Source organism: Gopherus flavomarginatus, chromosome 4 (genome assembly GCF_025201925.1).
Source record: "Gopherus flavomarginatus isolate rGopFla2 chromosome 4, rGopFla2.mat.asm, whole genome shotgun sequence".
Taxonomy (NCBI): Eukaryota; Metazoa; Chordata; order Testudines; family Testudinidae; genus Gopherus; species Gopherus flavomarginatus.
This window is the reverse complement of record NC_066620.1, coordinates 179,109,080-179,128,255: the sequence shown is the minus strand read 5'-3', so window position 1 is coordinate 179,128,255 and position 19,176 is coordinate 179,109,080. Positions and strand designations below refer to the sequence as shown.

General features: G+C 43.1%; 2 protein-coding genes across 5 annotated transcripts in view; one reads left to right on the top strand and one right to left on the bottom strand.

Moving 5' to 3' along the window:
* The window catches only part of ALKAL2 (ALK and LTK ligand 2), a 485,537-nt gene that overhangs the window by 21,113 nt on the left and 445,248 nt on the right, over nucleotides 1-19,176 (top strand). The gene's annotated exons all lie outside the window — the stretch shown is intronic.
* Nucleotides 6,207-19,176, bottom strand: part of ACP1 (acid phosphatase 1) — a 31,835-nt gene continuing 18,865 nt past the window's right edge. For both annotated transcript variants that reach the window (XM_050951062.1, XM_050951061.1), the window contains exons 5-6: nucleotides 6,712-6,817; nucleotides 6,207-6,572 (exon numbers count right to left, since the gene is read on the bottom strand). In XM_050951062.1, the coding sequence (XP_050807019.1) occupies nucleotides 6,495-6,572; nucleotides 6,712-6,817 (184 nt within the window). In that variant the 3' untranslated portion in view covers nucleotides 6,207-6,494. The remainder of the gene's footprint in view (nucleotides 6,573-6,711; nucleotides 6,818-19,176) is intronic.

The window sequence follows — 19,176 nt, the reverse complement described above, 5'->3', positions numbered from 1 at the left end:
GAGGGCTCTGCATTTTAATTTAATTTTAATTGAAGCTTCTTAAACATTTTGAAACCTTATTTACTTTACATACAACAATAGTTAAGTTATATATTATAGACTTATAGATAGAGAGCTTTTTTAAAGGTTAAAATGTATTACTGGCACCATAATATTACTGAAACCATAAATCAGAGTGAATAAATAAAGACTCAGCACACCACTTCTGAAAGGTTGCTGACCCCTGGATTAGAGTATAATCATTATCAAATACAGAGCAACAGTGTTATGAGCAAGTTGAAGACAATGTAAGCAAGCCTGTTCTCCCCAAGGTCTATGAAGGAAGGATATTAACAACAAGGAGATTCATAGATTCACAGATTCCAAAGCCAGATGGCATCACCATGACTAGCTAGTCTGACACCCTGAACCTGCAAAACTTCTCCCAGAAACTGACTTCAAACATACCTTTCAGAAAAATATCTAATCTTTCTTCAAGGCTCCAAGTAACAGTGAATCCACCACCTCCACTGACACTTCCCACTTAAATTTATGTTCCCAGTCAGTTATGCTTACAACTGTTTTAAACTTTTGAAAACTGACCCTTTGAAGATCCAAATATACACATTATTGGTTGGTGCCTCCACAAAGCACACGTAACCAGATCATGATCACTGATACCATGATAAGTGCTAATTTTTAGGTCAGCAATGAGTATGTATGCTGGCTAGAATATAATGTCATATTAATAACATGTATTGTCCACCCCACATGTATATTAGTATGCGTATGCATTAAGCTCAAATATTGTAACAGTAATATAGCATAAACTGGCCTATACCTATCATAAGTGAATAGGATTATGGTATCTCATAACTCTTTGCATTTGCCAAAGCAAGGATTTGGTACAAGCAGACAGGAAACTTGTCAAAAATCAAGATACATTCATTTTATGTCTTAATACAAACTAGGAAAGTACCTTAATGGACCAGTACCTGGAATGCTAATCCAAAACAAAGATAGCAAGGAACAGAACAATAGGTTAGGGAATTGGGATAAAATTACAGGTTGGATTTTAGCGATGTGTAAAGAGATGTGTAAATTGTGAAATCGTCATACAAATAATACCAACTGAAATGTATAACTTTGGGAGCACATCTTACGCCTAACGTGAATGTAACATCTCAGCACAAGAGGGCTTCCCAGAGGCAGGCATCATATAGAACATTTTCCCTGTAGTATATTATTATTGGCCTATAGCAATAAAGCTGACTGACATTGGTTATTTGGTCCCTTGAGTATATTTTATAACAAACCAAACTGTGGTCAAGCAATTGACTATGCAATTTACCAACAATCTGTAATTAACCCTTTGTCCACCAAAATGAGGTCCAATATTGAGTTATCCTTTTTTGGGTGCAGGACTTTGTGTTTAAGAATCTTCAACTATCATTTTTAGGAACTCCAAGGAAATTTTGTTGTTGGCCACATAAGATGCCAAGCAAATATCCCCCAGTATTCTCTAGTAAAAGAATTAAAGGTGCCCATATCCCATCAAAATTCCAATTGGATTTGAGCACCTAACTTCCTCACGCTTCTTTTAGTAAGAGAAATCCATATTATGTGATTTATGTCAGTGTCTCTCAACCTTTCCAGAATATTGTACCTCTTTCAGGAGTCTGATTTTTCTTGCGTACCCTCAAGTTTCACCTCACTTAAAAACGACTTGCTTACCAAATCAGATATAAAAATACAAATGTGTCACAGAACACTATTACTGAAAAACTGCTTACCGTCACATTACCATATAATTATCAAATAAATCAATTGGAATATAAATATTGTACACTGAATTTTAAGTATAGTATATAAAGCAGTATAAGCAAGTGATTGTATGAAATTTTAGTTTGTACTGAAATTGCTAGTGCTTTTTATGTAGCCACTAGGCAAATATCTAGATGAGCTGATGTACCCACTGGAAGACCTCTGCATATCCCCAGGGGTGCACATACCTCTGGTTGATAACCATTGATTTATGTGACCTCATGAGGCATTAACATGTCAACTGTTATTGACAGTTCTTAATACATTTGTAACAAAAAGTTCAGAGGGGGGAATAATGGGCTCCTATACAACTCATTTAGGGCCAGATCCACAAAAGGACCCATGTCTCAGTTTTAGGAGCTACTGAGATCCACAAAAGCTTTGCTTGGCTGCTACCTAACCCTGTAGGTGTGAAAACTTGCTCAGACCTGCTGTAAAAGTTATCTAGGTGCCTACGTTTCTGCTTCTAGGCATGCTGCTTCACTCTAAACACCTGTCTCATTGCTAAGCCCCAGAATGATCCATAAACCTGGGGAGCACCTATCATGCCTGCAGGATCTGATCCGATAGGTGTTCTTAGAGGCTGCTTAATGCCACACAAAATGGGGGAGGGGAAAAGGACCTCACTTATAACCTTTAGCCCAGTGGTTATGTACTCATTCAGAATGTGAGACGGCAGTTCAACTCTTCAATTGCTTTCCCTGATGAGAAGTGATGTGAACAGGGGGTCCCTACCTGTATGATGAGTTCCCTAGCTACTGGATACTCTGGTGTGGGTCTCAATCTCTCCTGCTGAAGCTGTTCCACTTTAATTAATTAAAATATTAATTGGGCCAGAGAGAATCACTCTATAGTGCAGTGGCTAGGGCAATCAGATATATTTAGATCTAGTCAAGCAACCTATCTTTCCGTCTACTTAAGGAGAGCAGCTGCAGATTTAAAAAAAAGAGGTAGAAGAAATTCTGTATTTGTCCATTTGGCACAACATTTTCCTAAAAGTTGAGAAAATTTAGACCTGTAACAGTCATCTTTATGGTTTATTAGTGCATCTTCTGTCAGTTCATCTTGCACATGTATGTTTGTATAATGCCATTGTGCAACTGTTTCCTGATGGCTAGTCATTTTCTATTCTTTCATCTTCTGCAAACAAGCCTTCTTTTTAAATGCAATGTTACTCTCATGGGGTCCAGTTTAGGCAAGCTTTTAAGCATATTGAGCACTCTTCCTGAACAGGGATACATTCCTGAATTGGGGCCAGGATATTTGTCCTGCCTTCCAATTTTATACATAGTTAAAAGGTAGAGTCCCATTTACAAAAATATAAAAAAAACTGACTAGACCTGAAAGGAAAATATGATTGAAAATTTAATATAAAATGAAAACTTCATAGAGACTGTGATAGGGTGGACTAGGCCCAGAGGCCTCTGCTGGAAGCCTCAAGGTCCTGCCACACTCCCCTCAGGAAAAGGGAAGTAGAAAAGATCCTCTAAGCTGCATGGAGAGGCTGCGTGGAACACAGCTAATCAGGAAAGAGGTTGCAGGAAGCAGCCAAAGCCCAGCAGGCTAGGATAAAAAGAGCTGCAGAGCCAAAGTGAATTCAGTCAGCTGGCAGGGACTGGGAGAGTAAGAGGAGCTCCTGGCTGGCTATAGAAGTTGAAAGGCTGGACAGAGCCGCTGCTGGCAGGGGCCAGGGAGAAAGAAAGATGTTCTTGGCTGGCTGCTAGGCCGCATAGAAGACAAGGGCTGTAGGGAAGTGGCCAAGGGAAATACAGTTAGAGGGACATGGCTGTGATTTAGATGGTCCCTGGCTTGGGGCCCAGGTCCTCCCTCCCAAACAGCCACTGGAGAAGTGGACCCCTCAGGGGGTTGCAAGGTTACTACATGGTGGGGTCGCAAGCTGTCAGCCTCCATCCCAAACTTCGCTTTGCCTCCAGCATTTATAATGGTGTTATATATATGTAAAAGTGCCTTTAATTTATAAGGGGTGGGGGGTGTCACACTCAGAGGCTTGCTATGTGAAAGGAGTCACTAGTTCCAAAGCTTGAGAATCACTAGGCTATGCCTTGAAAGAAGGCAGTTGAGACAGACCCAGGGAATGCACTGTTTGTGGAACAGTTACCCCCCCCCAGAAGGTACTGAACCCAGCCTGACCCAGCTGGAGTCAGAGGACTAAAGGACAGGCGAAGAGTCTCCAGGGAGAAAGCCTAGGGGGCTTTGCTCTATCCCAGAGCAGGAACCTTCACACGTAAAATGGCCAGCTAGGGTACTGAGATAGTGCCTGTTGGTCAGACTGAAGACTGAGTCCCAGGAGGACTACAGGAAGATCAACTGGGTGGGGGAGGGGGGCACTGCGATAGGCCCCATTGGACTAATGAAGAGCCTGAGCCCAGGGATAACTGCAGACTGACATCAGTGGAGAGGGTACCGTGATGGACCCTATTGGACTGTTAGAAGACTGAGCCCAGAGAGGGCTGCAAGACATTTTGGACTCTGTACCCCAAAATGGGTGTGTTTGTTTTGCATATTGACTGTTTGTGACTCGGCCGGAGGGCTAAGTCACCAAAGACCTGCCCGACGAGTGCAGCAGGAGACAGGAGGCATAGTGAGTGGAGAAGCTGAGAAAAATTGCAGGCCCACACACGCTCAGCTACAGACAAATGCACTTCAGTTGCTCTGTTACAGCATTACTTTAGTTGGTTCTCTATTATCAAGTCACCTTGTACTGGACTGGTATTAAACTACTGGATATACAAATTTTCTTTAAGAACCTGAATTTTACAGAAACACATGGTTACAAATTCATGCACATAGGTGTTATATAACACAAGTAAAAGTAACTATTTTCCCCTTTAATTCTTTCATATGAGCCTGGAATAGAAGTTTGTGTTAAACACCGGCTAGGACGATGGTCAAACATGCCCACAAAGGGTAAGTTTTTACAATTTATTGAACTCTCAGGACAGAGCAGAACTACCTCCCCATGGAGTAACCCCACTCTACTATGGTGAGGCCTGTCGTTAGTTTAAAACTGAGCTTTCAAATGCATACTTCTGATGTGCCACCTACTCTCCTCTGAACACTATTCAGTGACATTGACTATTAACAGAGACACGGATTATGAAAGATTTCATTTTCAGCTCAGTTTTCACTTTAATAGGTTAATATTGCTAGATCAAGATATGAATCTCAATTATGTTTTTATATTGTATTGCTTTATCTTGAAAAGCTCTGCCTGGCTGAGCTTTGAAACAATATCAAGATTAACTGTAAACTGTTAGGCGCATCGCTCTAACAAAAAATACTATGTGGAGACGATGGAGTCTGGCAACTTATCTTCAGTCAGGGGAGTCACTCTTTTCTGAGGATGCCAAAGTGTGCTCTACTTCACAAATTAAGATGTTGGCCCTGTCCCAAAACACATGCCGCCCAATTTCAACAACTGAGACATAACAAAAAGTGGGAAGGGCAGAGGAAGAATGGTGAACATCAAAAACTTGTGGTAACTCAGAAAGGGATATATCGTTCATGAAGGATTAAAAAAAAAAATTAGTATTTATTTTAACACTTTTCATCCCCTTTGATTTTCCAGAGGCTAGTCAGCAGAAGTGAGTTTTAGGAGGAACTTGAACAAACCAAGGAGTGAATGAATCTGGGTGAAAGTGGACCAGCTGGGTGAAAATGTACCAGGGCATTCCAAGCATTAAAGATGACCCCAAGCCCTTTGAAAGTGTAATATGAAAGGCGGAGTAAACCTAGCATTGTGGGGATCCAAAACGACCAGGAAGAGATTGCAGCAGTTGAAGCAGGAGATTAGAAAATGGATTGGTGATCTGGTTTTTGATTAAGAAATCGAGGGGAGATATTTGAAAAGTTGCAGAGAAAAAAATCCCCTCAATTCTTACTCGAGAGCAGGCAACTATTTATCTAAGGAAAAGAGAGGCTCAGATGTCAAGGAAGTACAAGGAAGTGGTCAATGTTCCCATTAATTCATGTATTGGGGCATTAACTCAAACTTTAGGACTGCAGAAGTTCGCAAATGCTACCCAGCTTTTGTACACTCCCAATTCTAGGGACTTGTGCTGGCCAGGATGTCTGCAGAGTCTGATGATGATGATGATGATGATGATGGAGTTACGTATCCACAGACTTATCTGCAGCAAAATCAGCATCATAGCTTTGCCTGAAATAGTCTTGAAGGATGCAGTTATTTTAGTTGAGAAATACAGCATTCATCAGTTAATGCTCAATATAAGCATATCCGTGTCAAAACATTAAAGCTCCTGCTTCTCAAATCCCTTTTTGAAGAATATTTAAATGGATATATGCATAAGAATGTAAGTTTGTATTACACACACACACACAAATGCAAAACATGTTAATTTTATAGTACTTAGACACTGAAAGAGAGTTCATAAACATTTATTTTGCTGGTCTCTGAATGAAACACTTTGTTACACTGATGTCCAACAAAATAGCTGATCTTCAAATACAATTTTTAAAACTTTTCCAAATTCTTCTGAGTTAGGCCATAGGATAGCTACAATACAAAACTAAAATTAAAGAAGCTGCAGTTAGAATTTCCTGAAGAGATGCAATATTACATTTTAAATACATTAATCTAGTGAAATTTATATACCACTTCAAAGAAGGAGCTAAATATTATTTCCTTTTAGAAATAAAATGGTGTGGCACTAACGAGACTTCTCCAAAAATGCCTTACAGCATCTAACACACTGCTCGTAAACAGTCTCAAAGTCTTTTTCATTTCCCTGGAAAAAGATAAGAAAAAGGGTAAAAATATCTAGTCATCCAGATTTAAGTCTTCAACGGCTACTTTTAAAATTGTGTTTTACAATCATACATAGATACTAATGTTTAAAAGTTCTCTAGTCAATCTGTGATACTTACATAGTATGGATCTTCAATAATAAGCTGTTTTTGTGGATCATAGCTCCCAAGGAGTTCAATTTTAGCTGTACAGTTTTTAACTTGATTACTTTTTCTTTTCAGATCTCTGTAAAGTAAAGAGAAGTAATTTTGAATCATTGTTTTCTTGGCAATGGTGGTGTCTGGTCCATGTGCATCAGCATTATAAATTCAATAATTACTAGGAAGATGAAAGAGCTGCTATACTTTCATAGTGCTGTGCGCTCTATGTTGTTGCTTACTTTTATTAAATGTCAAGGACATCTATATAAAATGAAGACTAAATGGAAATCAAATCAAGCAATTGGGTGCTCGACAATGACCTTAATTTGGGTTTAGTCACTAAAAAAAGCTTACAATTTTTTTCTCCAGTCATTCTATGCATTATTTTCAGTGTCTCCCTTTAGCTTTCGTTATACAAAAGTCTCTTTGCAACACAGTCAATATATTTCTTAAAAATATGAGTAAGCTTCTTCCAGGTGTCCGTGAAACGCTGCTTCAATTCTTCTGTTTTTGTAAATTCTCTTAGCTCTGCTTCGATTCATTTTAAAAATTCTTCTGTTGTATTTATATTACACTGATTAGTGAAGTGCTAAACAAAGTCTTTCCTGCCATCAGTGTTTGTAAACTTGTGGACAAGCACTTCTGATCATTCTGCTTGCTTCTGTTGATGAGGTATGCTGAGAGCACTATGCTGTAAAACAAAAGTTCTTATATAAAACCTGGCCCAATGTCAGCCACGATGGCTAACCGGTCTCACTTTAGGACTCTCAACACACCTCAACAGAAGCAAGCACAGCGCTCTGATTCTGGGGAATGTGTGGAATGAAAGGCTCCCAAACCTGTAAAAGGTGTCCTCTTTCCTCCCACTGCTGGTACTATGCCAGCAGCTAGAATGAGTCTGCCCTCCCAGGCACCGTGGTAGAACAACTTTGAGCACCACAGGGCTGTTCCTAGGGAAAGCTGGAGACTACTAGGGCTGAAATCTGAGGTCCAGAATGATAGTGTAGATGGCAGAGGCAGCTGGGTACAGCATTCTCTTCCCACTGTTGTTGTGCTGCTTCCCTGGCAGGAGCCAGAATGAATTTCAGTTCTCCCAAGTAATGTTACGCTCTTTTGAAATAACACCAGTTCTACACTTCCAATATTTTTTCACTTGCTTCAGTATAGCTCTTTTCACTGTATCACTGACATCTTGGTAAGTGTAAAGGGCACCAATATAAAATTAAGAGTTTAAATGAAACTGGTAGTAAATCACCTAAGTATATCTTAGTCACCGACTAACACATCAGTCAATTCAAGTGCCATACCCAGAGTTGTTGCATGACTGGCTTGTAAAAAAGGTGGACATTCACAACCATCTGAAAAAATTTATGACTGATTTGTACAATTTCATCTTTATTTTTTAGTCTTTAAATCCTGACAACTTTCAAAGGGCCATTGCTTAGACTTTCATACCCATTTAATCACTTGACTCTGGACAATTGGATCCCTCAATTAAGGAGAAATTTTGCTACTGCTATCCAAATTAGAAAATTAGTCAGCTATTGCCATGCACAATTACTAAGCTCAACATGGTCCCAGGGAGACATGTTACCAGAATCATAGCGAATAATAGCAAACTAGCATTAATTTTCCCTAGGATAATAAACTGGCTTTTTCAAGCCAGAGCTTTTTCTACCCTCTCTAGCTTTAATGAAGAAGATTTCTAATTTATTTTCCTGGAAATGACCCTTTGTATGAAAAAAAATGGTTCCTATCCCTCGTAACTGTTGTTCGAGATGTGTTGCACGTGTCCTAAGTGTGTGTGCAAGTGCCCCAAGCACAGCTATCAGATATTTCTTCCCTAGCGGTAGTCATTGACTTGGCTCTGGTGCCCCCCGGTGCCACGTGCTCACAGCGCCAGTATAAGGAGCCCCATTAAGCCTCTGCTTCTCAGATTCTTTCTACCAACCACTCAGAGTGGGGCCAGTGGGTGGATTTCAGAATGGACATATGCAACACCTCTCAAAGAACAGTTATAAGAGGTAGGTAACTGTTTTTTCTTCAAGTGCTTGCACATGTCCATTCCAATTTAGGTAACTAACTATTAACCAGGATGGGCAGGGATGGTCCCTAGCCTCTGTCTGCCAGAAGCTGGGAATGGACAACAAGGGATGGATCACTTGATGATTACCTGTTCTGTTCATTCCCTCTGGGGCACCTGGCATTGGTCACTGTCGGAAGATAGGATACTGGGCTAGATGGACCTTTGGTCTGACCCAGTATGGCCATTCTTATGTTCTTATGCAAGCAGTAATATAGGAAGATGACTGGAGAACCGCTGTAGAATCGCTCGGCCAAACTGGAGAGGGATAGCTCAGTGGTTTGAGCATTGGCCTGCTAAACCCAGGGTTGCGAGTTCAATCCTTGAGAGGGCTACATAGAGATCTGGGGCAAAAATCAGTACTTGGTCCTGCTAGTGAAGGCAGGGGGCTGGACTCAATGACCTTTCGGGGTCCCTTCCAGTTCTATGAGATAGGTATATCTCAAAATTGAAAAAAATAAAAAATAAAAATAAGATAGGACTGAGACTCGTGTTTGCAATATGAGGCAGGAGCGGTTAACATGTGAGATAGACTATCCTGAGCTCTCTGACATTGATGTGGAGCACCAGCTCCTCAGTGGATCAGCACCCTTGAGTCTTGAGCACCTCCAGGTGGGCTCCCTAACCCAGCACTAAAGTGTCAGAGGCCAGGTGCACTGATGAGTGAGGTTTTGTGAAGGGAATCCCTTTGCAGACTACCCAATGGTCTTGCCACCATGAGAGGGAGGATGTGTGGAGGCACCATAACCACCCTGTCCAGGGGGGTGCCTGGAGGGAGCATATGTTGTGGTTAGCCAGGCCTGGAGAGGTCTGAGTCTTAGCCTCACGTGATGAACCACATATCTGCATGATGCCATGTGGCCGAGAAGGCTCAAGCATGTCCTAACTGTTGTGATATAACAAACTAGCTCTGAAACTGCCTAAAAGCGATCCTCTGGGAGGAAGGCCTTTGCCAACTGGGAATCGAGGACTGTTCCGATGAACTCTATTCTCCCAGTGGGGACTAGTTTAAACTTCTCTATGCTGATAAGGTCCAATGACCAGAAGGTTGTTTGGATGAGGTCAACGTCTGACTTCACTTGCTCCTGAGACCTGCCCTTGATTAGCCAGTCGTCGACGTACAGGCATATGTGGACTCTTCCTCCTCTTAGAAAGGCCTCTACCACCAACATACATCTGGTTAAGATTCTCAGGACTGCTGAAAGGCCAAATGTCAGGGCTGCAATTGGGTAGTGCCCCTGGTTTGCCACTAATCTCAAATATTTTCTATGGCCATGAGAAATTGATATATGGAAGTATGCATTCTTTAAATTGAGGGCAGCATACTAATCCCCTGAATTCAAAGACGGGATGATTGACCCTAAAAAGACCCTGCGGAACATCAACTTCTTAAGAAACTGGTTGAGATGGCACAGGTCTAAGATGGGCATGAGGTTTCCCTTGGTCTTGGGTATCAGAAAATAATAGGAGTAGAACCCTTTTCCACAACTCCCATCCTGAGGGCTGACTGAACTTCCTGCTGCAGCAGAAGCTTGTGAGAAGATTCCCTGAAGAGGGATGGGGAAGGTTGGAGATGAACTGGAGGGTATAGCCGACCTCCACAGTGTTTAAGACCCAGCAGCTGGAAGTGATCCATATTGCCAGGCCTCAAGGAAGTGGGAAAGACAGTTGGAAAATATAAGGGTAACTGGATCCTGTGAGACTGGAACTGGTATGCTGTCCTCCACAAACTCATCAAAACGAGTGCTTTGAGGCACCCAAATGACGAGGGGGCACTTGTGTCCCATGGAGAAGGAGGAAGGTGCATGTTTCCTGCGCCAAGAGCCTCCATTCCTTCGTCTCCTCTGATCGTATCTCTGGTGAGGATAAAAGCAGCCAAACAGTTGTGGCCTATATAGTTTCCTGAGCTGAGACTGGGACTGCAGAGCCAGGGACTTAAAGACTCCTAACACTGGAGCCTGGCATTTTTTTCAGCAAAAAGCAAGGGTCCCTCAAACAGTAAGGACTGCTGCTTGCTGGACCTCTTCTGGGAACCCTGATGTTTGCAGCCACAAGCTCCTGCACACAGTGACTGCCATGGCCATAGATCTGGCTGCTGAGTCTGTGGCATCAAGGGTTGCCTGTAAGGAGGTTCTGGCAACTGTCCTCCCTTCCTCTACTAGGCTTGAGGACTCCTGCTTGTTCTCCTAGGGAAGTTTATCCTTAAACTTAGTCATCCCTTCCCACATGTTGTAGTCATAGTGACCCTGCTGGTTCGCTATGCGAAAGTCCATCCTGTTAGGCTCCTTTGGCTTCAGAGTTGACCCTGTGTTACCTTGATGGTTGTTCTCAGTAGCAGCCCCAATGACAAGACACCCATGCAGGGGGTGAGAAAATAAAAACTCATATCCCTTGACCAGCACAAAGTACTTTCTCTCAGTTCCCTTGGTGATGCAAGGGATGGATGAATGCTGGGTTTTACCAGAGGGTCTTTACTGGCCCCATAATGGAACTGTGCAAAGGAAGAGCAACCCTTTCCAGGGCTGCGGCCATCAAAATGTCTAGGAAGCCACCAGACTGCTCCCTAACGACCTCCACCTGAAGACTCAAATTAGAGGTCACCTGCTTAAGTAGGCCTTGGTGGGCTCTCAGGTCATCCCAGGGAGGGAGAAGCCCCCTTAAGCATTAATTCATCCTTTGGTGAGGACGAGGAGGCATGCACTGTCCCAACATCCAGGGGAATCTCCTCCTGGCCAGTTTGCAACTGCTGGGCAGTACCGGTGCCTGCCTTGGTGCCAGAACTGGTACTCGGGCCGGCTCCAGCGTCGACCCCAGAGTTTGGCTCAGGAGTCTCCCCGTGGGTCCCTGGCACTGCCTTAGTCTCCGACCACACTGAGTAACTGGAGCCTCAAGCTGGTGCCTTGGTTCTGAGGAAACCCCCATAGGTTCCAAAAGGACCATTGGATTGGTGCTGGTCCCCATGGGCCTGGTGCTTTGCGGCATCAGCTGCTGGGGCTCCTGAAGTCGGAGATGGGTGCACGGAACAGTGACGGTGACTCAAGATGTCAGACCCCGAATCTGACTCTTAAGACGAGGAAGAGATAAAGATGATTGAGGTGACCACGGCAGTGCCGATCCTCACGGTGGTGGGGACATCTCTGGTGAGGTAATAAACAGAGGCTTTCCCCTAGAGGCTGGTATTGAGATTGGCCTGAAAGTGGAAGGTTCAGCGTCACTAGGCAGCGTAGATGGTGCTGCTGAGTACTGGCAGAGCCATCAAGCCTTTAGCAGCAGCATAAGTCTCCAGGGTCAATGGTACTGCCAAGTCATCCATCGGATGCTGGGATGGGGGTAGCATCTCACCCCTGGGCATTTGTGGTACCAGCACTAATGGTAACGCCAGAGGCTGCTGTGGTGTCAGCAAGGGAGAGTGGCTTGCCCCAGGTCTCACTTTGTCAGTCTTTGCTGCCAGGGAACTGGTCTTCTCCCACTGTCCTCTGTGCCTCTCCTTGGGCACTGGCAAGGAAGAGCAATGCCACGAGCTCTTAGGAGTGAGAAGTGCGCTCTGCACAGATGCAAACGTACTCAGCGCCGAGTCAGATCTTGGCTCCAAGGTGGGCCTCAGTGCTGCCTCCATGAGGAGAACATTTAGTCTTGCTGCCCAATCCTTTTGGGTCCGCGGCTTGAAATTGCAGCAGATCTGGCAGTGATCTTTCCTGTGTCCCTCACCCAGATACTTAAGACAACTTAAGTGTGGGTCACTGGTTGGTATAGGCTTTGCACAGAAAGAGCAGTGCTTAAACACTGGCAACTGAGGCATGCCTCAATATGGGGGAGAGATAGACTCCCTCTCTAGACACTGAGAGGAGTCCTAGCTACCACTCTATACTACTAATTACAACTAATACGCTACACTAACTAATAAAACTACAGAATTTTTAACTGAGACCCACTAACACACTTTGCCAAGGCAAAGGAGGGAATCTCCAACAATCATCACAGGTGATAAGAAGGAATGGAGGAGCAGAGGCTCGGAAGGGCCCCTTATACCGGCGCTATGAGTGAGTGGCCACAGGTGCTAGAGCCGAGCTGGCAGATACTGCTAGGGGAAAAATCTCTGATAGCTATGCTTGGGGGACATGCTCGCACACACACTTAAGTTGGAATGGACATGTGCAAGCACTCTAAGAACTATGCTATGCTTCAGTGTGTACAAAACCGCATGTCTGAAGTTTGGAGTTCAGAATACCTATTACTGCTGATGATATGTGGGTTGAATAATCCTGGCACACTACGTAAAAAGTAGTTTCTGATTAAATAAAAAAGAATCTAATTCTTTCCAAATTCTCAGACAAGTCTTATAACTGATTTTAAAACATACCAATTTGTACACAGCATGGATACTCCAATCAAAAGTTTCATGGCTTAAAATCTGGAAATCCAGACTCATTCTGAGCCAGAGTTCCAGTTGATATCATTATAATTTCAGTCACACTAAATTATTTTTTCCATATTCTATAACATATGATGTAAATAATCCTATCAATTCCAGCTCGCAGGTTGTACACATTCTAAGTAAATTCCCTTTCCCCACAGATTATGATAAGTATTGGAAGGATTTGATTTTTATTGATAAATGTCTGTAAACACTAATTTCCCCACACACAAACTGACAAAAAATATTTACATTGATTGTTAATTTTGATTACTGACAGGCAAAGTAAAAAAAATGCTGCTTGAGGAGGAAAGGTTACTCATCTTATGCAGTAACTGGAGTTCAAGATATGCATCCCTGGGATGCTCCACTTTAGGTGCATGTGTGCCTATATGCCTCTGCTAAAAATCTCCAGTCAGGAGTGTCTGTTCAGCCTATGCAGGTACCCTACACTTATGTTACATAGAGCTGTATGGGTGAACCACCATCAGTTCCTTCTCTACCATGAAGCCCACAGAGGCAGCTCTGAAGCAGAGGGGAAGGAGGTTGGGTAAGTGGAGCACCCACAGGGGCACACATTTTGAAGAACTCCGGTTACTTCACAAGATGAGTAACCTCTCCTTCACATAATGTCCCTGTAGGTGTTCCATTTTCAGTGACTCACTAAGCTGTAACTCTAAGCAGGTAGGAATTTCGAATGAGTCCATCACTACCTTCTGTCACATCTGATCTTGCAGCATGAATTATGGTACAGTGCTTGGAAAATGTGTGCACCAAGGTTCATGCTGCAGTCCTGCAAATTTCAGCAGCGAGAACATCTTTGAGTAGGAATACATAAATTGACTGTGATCTAGTAAAATACACAGTCACTGTATGCAGAAGTGTAATTTGAGCTAACCTCTAAACCGGCAATTATACATCCAGAGATCCATCTAGAGAATCTCTGAGTGGTGACAGGCATTCCCTCAGATCTCTCTGTGAAGAAGCAAAGTCTAGGGGTCTTCCTGAATGGCCTAGTCTTGTCCAAGGAAAAAGGACAACTTCCTCTTAAATGTTCAGAAAAGCAGACTCCTATGCAATCTGATTGAGCTTAGGAAGAAAAAATCCCTAAGGAGAATAATTCAGTCAATATGAAACTCAGAAGACACCTTAAGTAAGAACTTTGGATGAGGTCATAAAAACACCTTCTCCTTGGGAAAAAACACAGCGAAAGGAGGATCTGCCATTAGCGTCTTCATCTCCACAACCTTTTGAGCAAGGGGGATGGCCAATGTTCCCTCTAGTTTTTTCCAATCCATGTGTGGAATAAATTTTGTTCTGAGGTATGAGCAGATGTGTGCCACCAGTAGAAACAAAAAACCTAGATAATATATTTTTAAAAGTTACCATAGGGATAATTACTCCAGCCAGGACAGGTTAGGAATTTAGAACTCACTATTTAAAGAATTAAAGTGTAAAAAATAAAATTTATGAACTGCATAGACCACCAAAACACTACACTTTGAAAGAATAAAATTACAGACTATATGTGCCATTGCAGGAAGTACCAAGAAGTAATACCACCACCACCACCACCACCAAGTATGTGTTGAGAAAGAGACAGAGACAGGGAGAGAGAGTGTGTGAGAGACACTTCAAGTCCAGTATTGAGAAAAGATGAGTGGGTCAGAGAAAGATGGCATCAGTGACACCAAAGATATCGTCTCCATTTCTGAAGGTAAGTATGTCTAGTAGATTCTTTTCTACTATTTAATAGTATATTTTGTAATTCTGATGAACATGTGGTCTCTAGTCCAGAGAACCATTGAGGAACCATGCTTGCAGTTGCAGGATGTTCAGATGAGATGAAGTATCTGACCCGCATCCTACGACAACAGTTGAGATATGACTGGGAGCCACCATGGAGGGTAAGATGTGAGTTTGATGAGGTAAGGAAATCAAATTTGTGATGGCTAAGTTGGTTCAATCAGTATGACTTTGCTTGGTCCTATCTGATCTTGATATGGACCTCTAAGAACAATAGAGTTGAAGGATATACATAAAAGACCTTTTGCTCATGTAGTGAGGAAGACATCTCCTTGAACAGGGGTTCTCAACATTTTTCTTTCTGAACCACTCCTCTCCCACAAACATGCTATAAAAACTCCACAGCCCATTTGTGCCACAACAACTGTTTTTCTGCATATAAAAGCCAGGACCAGCATTAGGAGGTAGCAAGCAGGGCAACTGCCTGGGGCCCTACACCACAGGGGGCCCCATGACGCAAAGTTGCTCAAGATTCAGATTCAGCCCCAGGTGGCAAGGCTTTCTGTCTGGGCCCCAACAAATCTAATGCCATCCTTGTTTGGCAGACTCCCACAAACCAGCTTGCCACCCCCACCAGGGAAACCACTGTCTTAGAGATTGGGGATCTGAACAAGCAGATTTTCGTTAGGTACATAAACAATGCTGAGCCTCCCATGGAGACACCTAAGATGTAACCTGGCATTATGTCACAAAAACGCAAGCCACCACGTGTCCCAGACAGGTTCTCACCAGAGTGTCACTCTTGGTATAAGGTTCCTTAGAGCAAGGAACATGTCAAAAGAAAGAATCTCTGCCCATTAATGAATCCAAAAGTGCTCTTATAAAGAGAATTCATTGAGTAGGGGTCAAGATCCATTTCCTGATATTCATCTGCAGGCCTAGACTTCTGAATAGAGAAATCATTGTTTGAACTGCCTATCCAACCTCCTGATACGATTGACAGTTGAGGCACCAATTATTGAGACAGAGAAAGACAGTTATTCCTAGATGACGGAGGTAGGCAGCCACGACAGTCATGATTTTTTAGAATACCCTTAGGGTGGACAACAGGCTGAAGGGTAGGACATGGTACTGGTAATGATCGTGATTTACAGTGAATCGAAGAAATCTTTTGAGGGAAGGATGAATGCTAAGTGGAGGTAAGCATCTTTGAGGTTGAGAATCAAACCAGTGCCCCCCAATTCCAGAGAAGGAAATATAACTACTAGAACACCACGCTGAATTTCAGATATCTGACATGGTTGTTCAATTGTCTGAAATCTAGTATTGGTCTCCAATCCCCATTTTTCTTGAGTATCAAAGTGTTATGAATAGAACTCTTTCCCCCTGTGTTGAAGTGGGACTGGTAATGAGATCTCCTGTGTAAGCAAATGATCATGAGAAGGGTCCCTGAACAGGGATGGGGAAAGGGGTTGGAAGGAAGTGATGGAGGAAAACTGGATAGTATAATCTGAAGAAATGGCCTCCAAAACCCATTTGTCTCATGTAATAGTCTCCTATGCTATTAACAGAGAGGCAGTGCCCAAATTGAGGAAGAAGGATCCCATCATGCAGCTTAGTGAATCTGGTAATTGAATGGTCTGGAATCTCAATCAAAACATCAGAACTGACATCTGCATGATGCTGAAGGCTGAGATGATGCAGTTGAGGTAGTTGCAGAACGTTTATTTGAAAATCTGGACCTCAGACCACTGGAACCACCAGCTATGGAAGGTGAAAAACTGAGCAGGGCAGGATCTCTCTGTCAATTGAGACCTGCTACATTCTCTCTTATATGCAGGTGTGTATACCCTAAAGACCCAAGTGTTGCCCAAGAGTCTTTCAGGGTGTGAAGTGAGTTGTGTGTGGAATCTGAAAAAAGCTTCAGGCCATCAAAATGTAATTCCCCATGGCAGATTGTACCTCCCATGGAAACCCAGACAACTGAAGCCAGGTAGCTCAGCTCATCACTACTGCGATGGAAACAGACCTGGCTGCAGCATTATTGCAGGCTTTACTAAATGCTGTGAAAGTCTTTGCAAAAAAGCGGGCACTCCATTATGGCACTGAACTTGTTCTCAGTGTTCCTCTGGTAAGTGGTCAGTAAAAGCCTCATACTTCCTATGGTTCAGGTAATCATATTTTGACATCAGTGGCTGATGAATAGCTATCCTGAATTGAAGACTTGATGATGATTACTCCTACGGCCAAACAGGTCCAGACATTTCCGATCTTTATTATAATGGGCGGTCTTTGTCCCTTTCATTGACTGCATCCACAACCTGAGAGTTTGGTCCCAGGTGAGAGAATAAAAACCTCAGAATCCCTGACCAGGATGAAGTATTTTTTTAAATCAGCCATCCTGCATTTGTGGAGGGGGCCGGGAGGGAGGGAATTGCTGGAATTTGCCAGATGAACTTGGCCGGCTCACTAATTGGCAGTGCCACCTCTGCTGAGGTAAATGTGTGCAATACATTCAGGAGCCTGTGATGAAAATACTGGACATTTCTCTAGGGGAACTTGCAGGATGTCAGCGATCCATTTAATCAGATCCTGGAATTGCCTAAAGTCATCAGCCAGCCATGGTAGTGATGGCCTTTGCTGCTTCATCAGGTGGTGATGATGAGATTTTTGTAAGGGAGGGTAATCTCTTTGTCTGCTCTTGCTCCTTAAAAGAACACTTTCAGCTCAGAGTGGAGAGGAGAGAGGAATGGTACCAGGGCACAGACTTCTCTGTTTCCTGTGGACTGAGTGGAAGTCCCTCAAAACTATTGCTGGTACGCTGCCCATGGATCCCAGTAGGGCCAATGAGACCATAAGGAACTGGAGGAGATCCAGCATTGGTCTCCCTATCTGTTGGAAGCCAGGGCTCTGGTGTCTTGCCTTTGTTGCATTTGCAATGGAGAGTAACAGCTAGAAAGAACTGGAGATCCTTGAACCAAAAGTTTTGAATTGGAATGCTTCTCCATATTCTGTATGGGAGGTGACAACCCCTCCTTGTGGATAGTTAAAGAAGAGGGACATCTCCCATAAACCTGAGCAGTAAGTGACTCAGGAGACCAGAGGTTGCAAGGAGTGGAGACTCCAGCTCATTCAGTACCACAAGCTCTTTCCGGTTTAGGAATTCCTGTGATACCAGAAGCACAACAGAACTTGGTACTGTGCCAATGATATTGCAGAGCCTGTGAGAGGTACCGATGTCGGGACTGCAAAATCTTTCTGTGATTCTGGAAGTGCTACTGAACTTGGTTCCAGTGCCTATGATGTTGCAGATGTCATGTGAGGAACTGACATTAATACCAAGGATTGCACTGAAGCCTGTCTTTTGGTAACAGTGATAAAGAGCTCTTTAACACTGAGGTATGGGACTTCAATGAAGTCTTAATGGGCTTCATGGTACCTGAAGTACCCAGAGACTCACTAGTACTCCTTTTGGGGCCTGAGGTCTCTAGTGACTGGATCCTCTTTGAAGAGGAACTCTGATGTTTTGCTCCTCTTATTCCTTTCCTTATACCTGGAGGGTGAAACTCAATACCAGAGGCACAGTTATTGATAACTCAGTCAAGGAGAGTGTTGGAGATGGAGGTTTTGATGTTCTCTTCCCCTTGGAAGCTCTTGGTGACAGTGATCTTGATGATGACATGGCGCTGACAGATAAAGGTGGCCTTTGTATGGGGAGGGGTGTTCACTGAACTCAGGTCCAAAGACAGTCAGACTTTTAAATGATGGAACAAGTCTTATGATTAATTCCTCTCCCCACTTTCTTTTTTTAAGAAAAGAAAAAAGGGAACAAGTGCTCCATCTTTCCAACTATAAGGTACTAAACCTACTCTACTAACCAACCACACAGCTAAACGCTAATAAAATAGGCAAGCAGGCACTCCTTAGACTCCATTTCAGGCGATAGGCAGTTGAAAAGGAACTGAGGGCAGTTTGCCTGCACAGCCCTATCTAGTCTTGGTACAGGGAACCAGGATCTGTATGGTCCATGCACAGGCTGAAAAGGCGCCGCTATCAAAAATCTCTGATCAAAGGCGCGGGGTCCAAATGTGGAGCATGAAAGAGATACTACTCAAAGAAGAACTTAGAATTTGATTTAAATATATTTACTCTGTATATTTTGATATAGGTTGACAATTTGTGTTTTAACAGTTATAAAGTT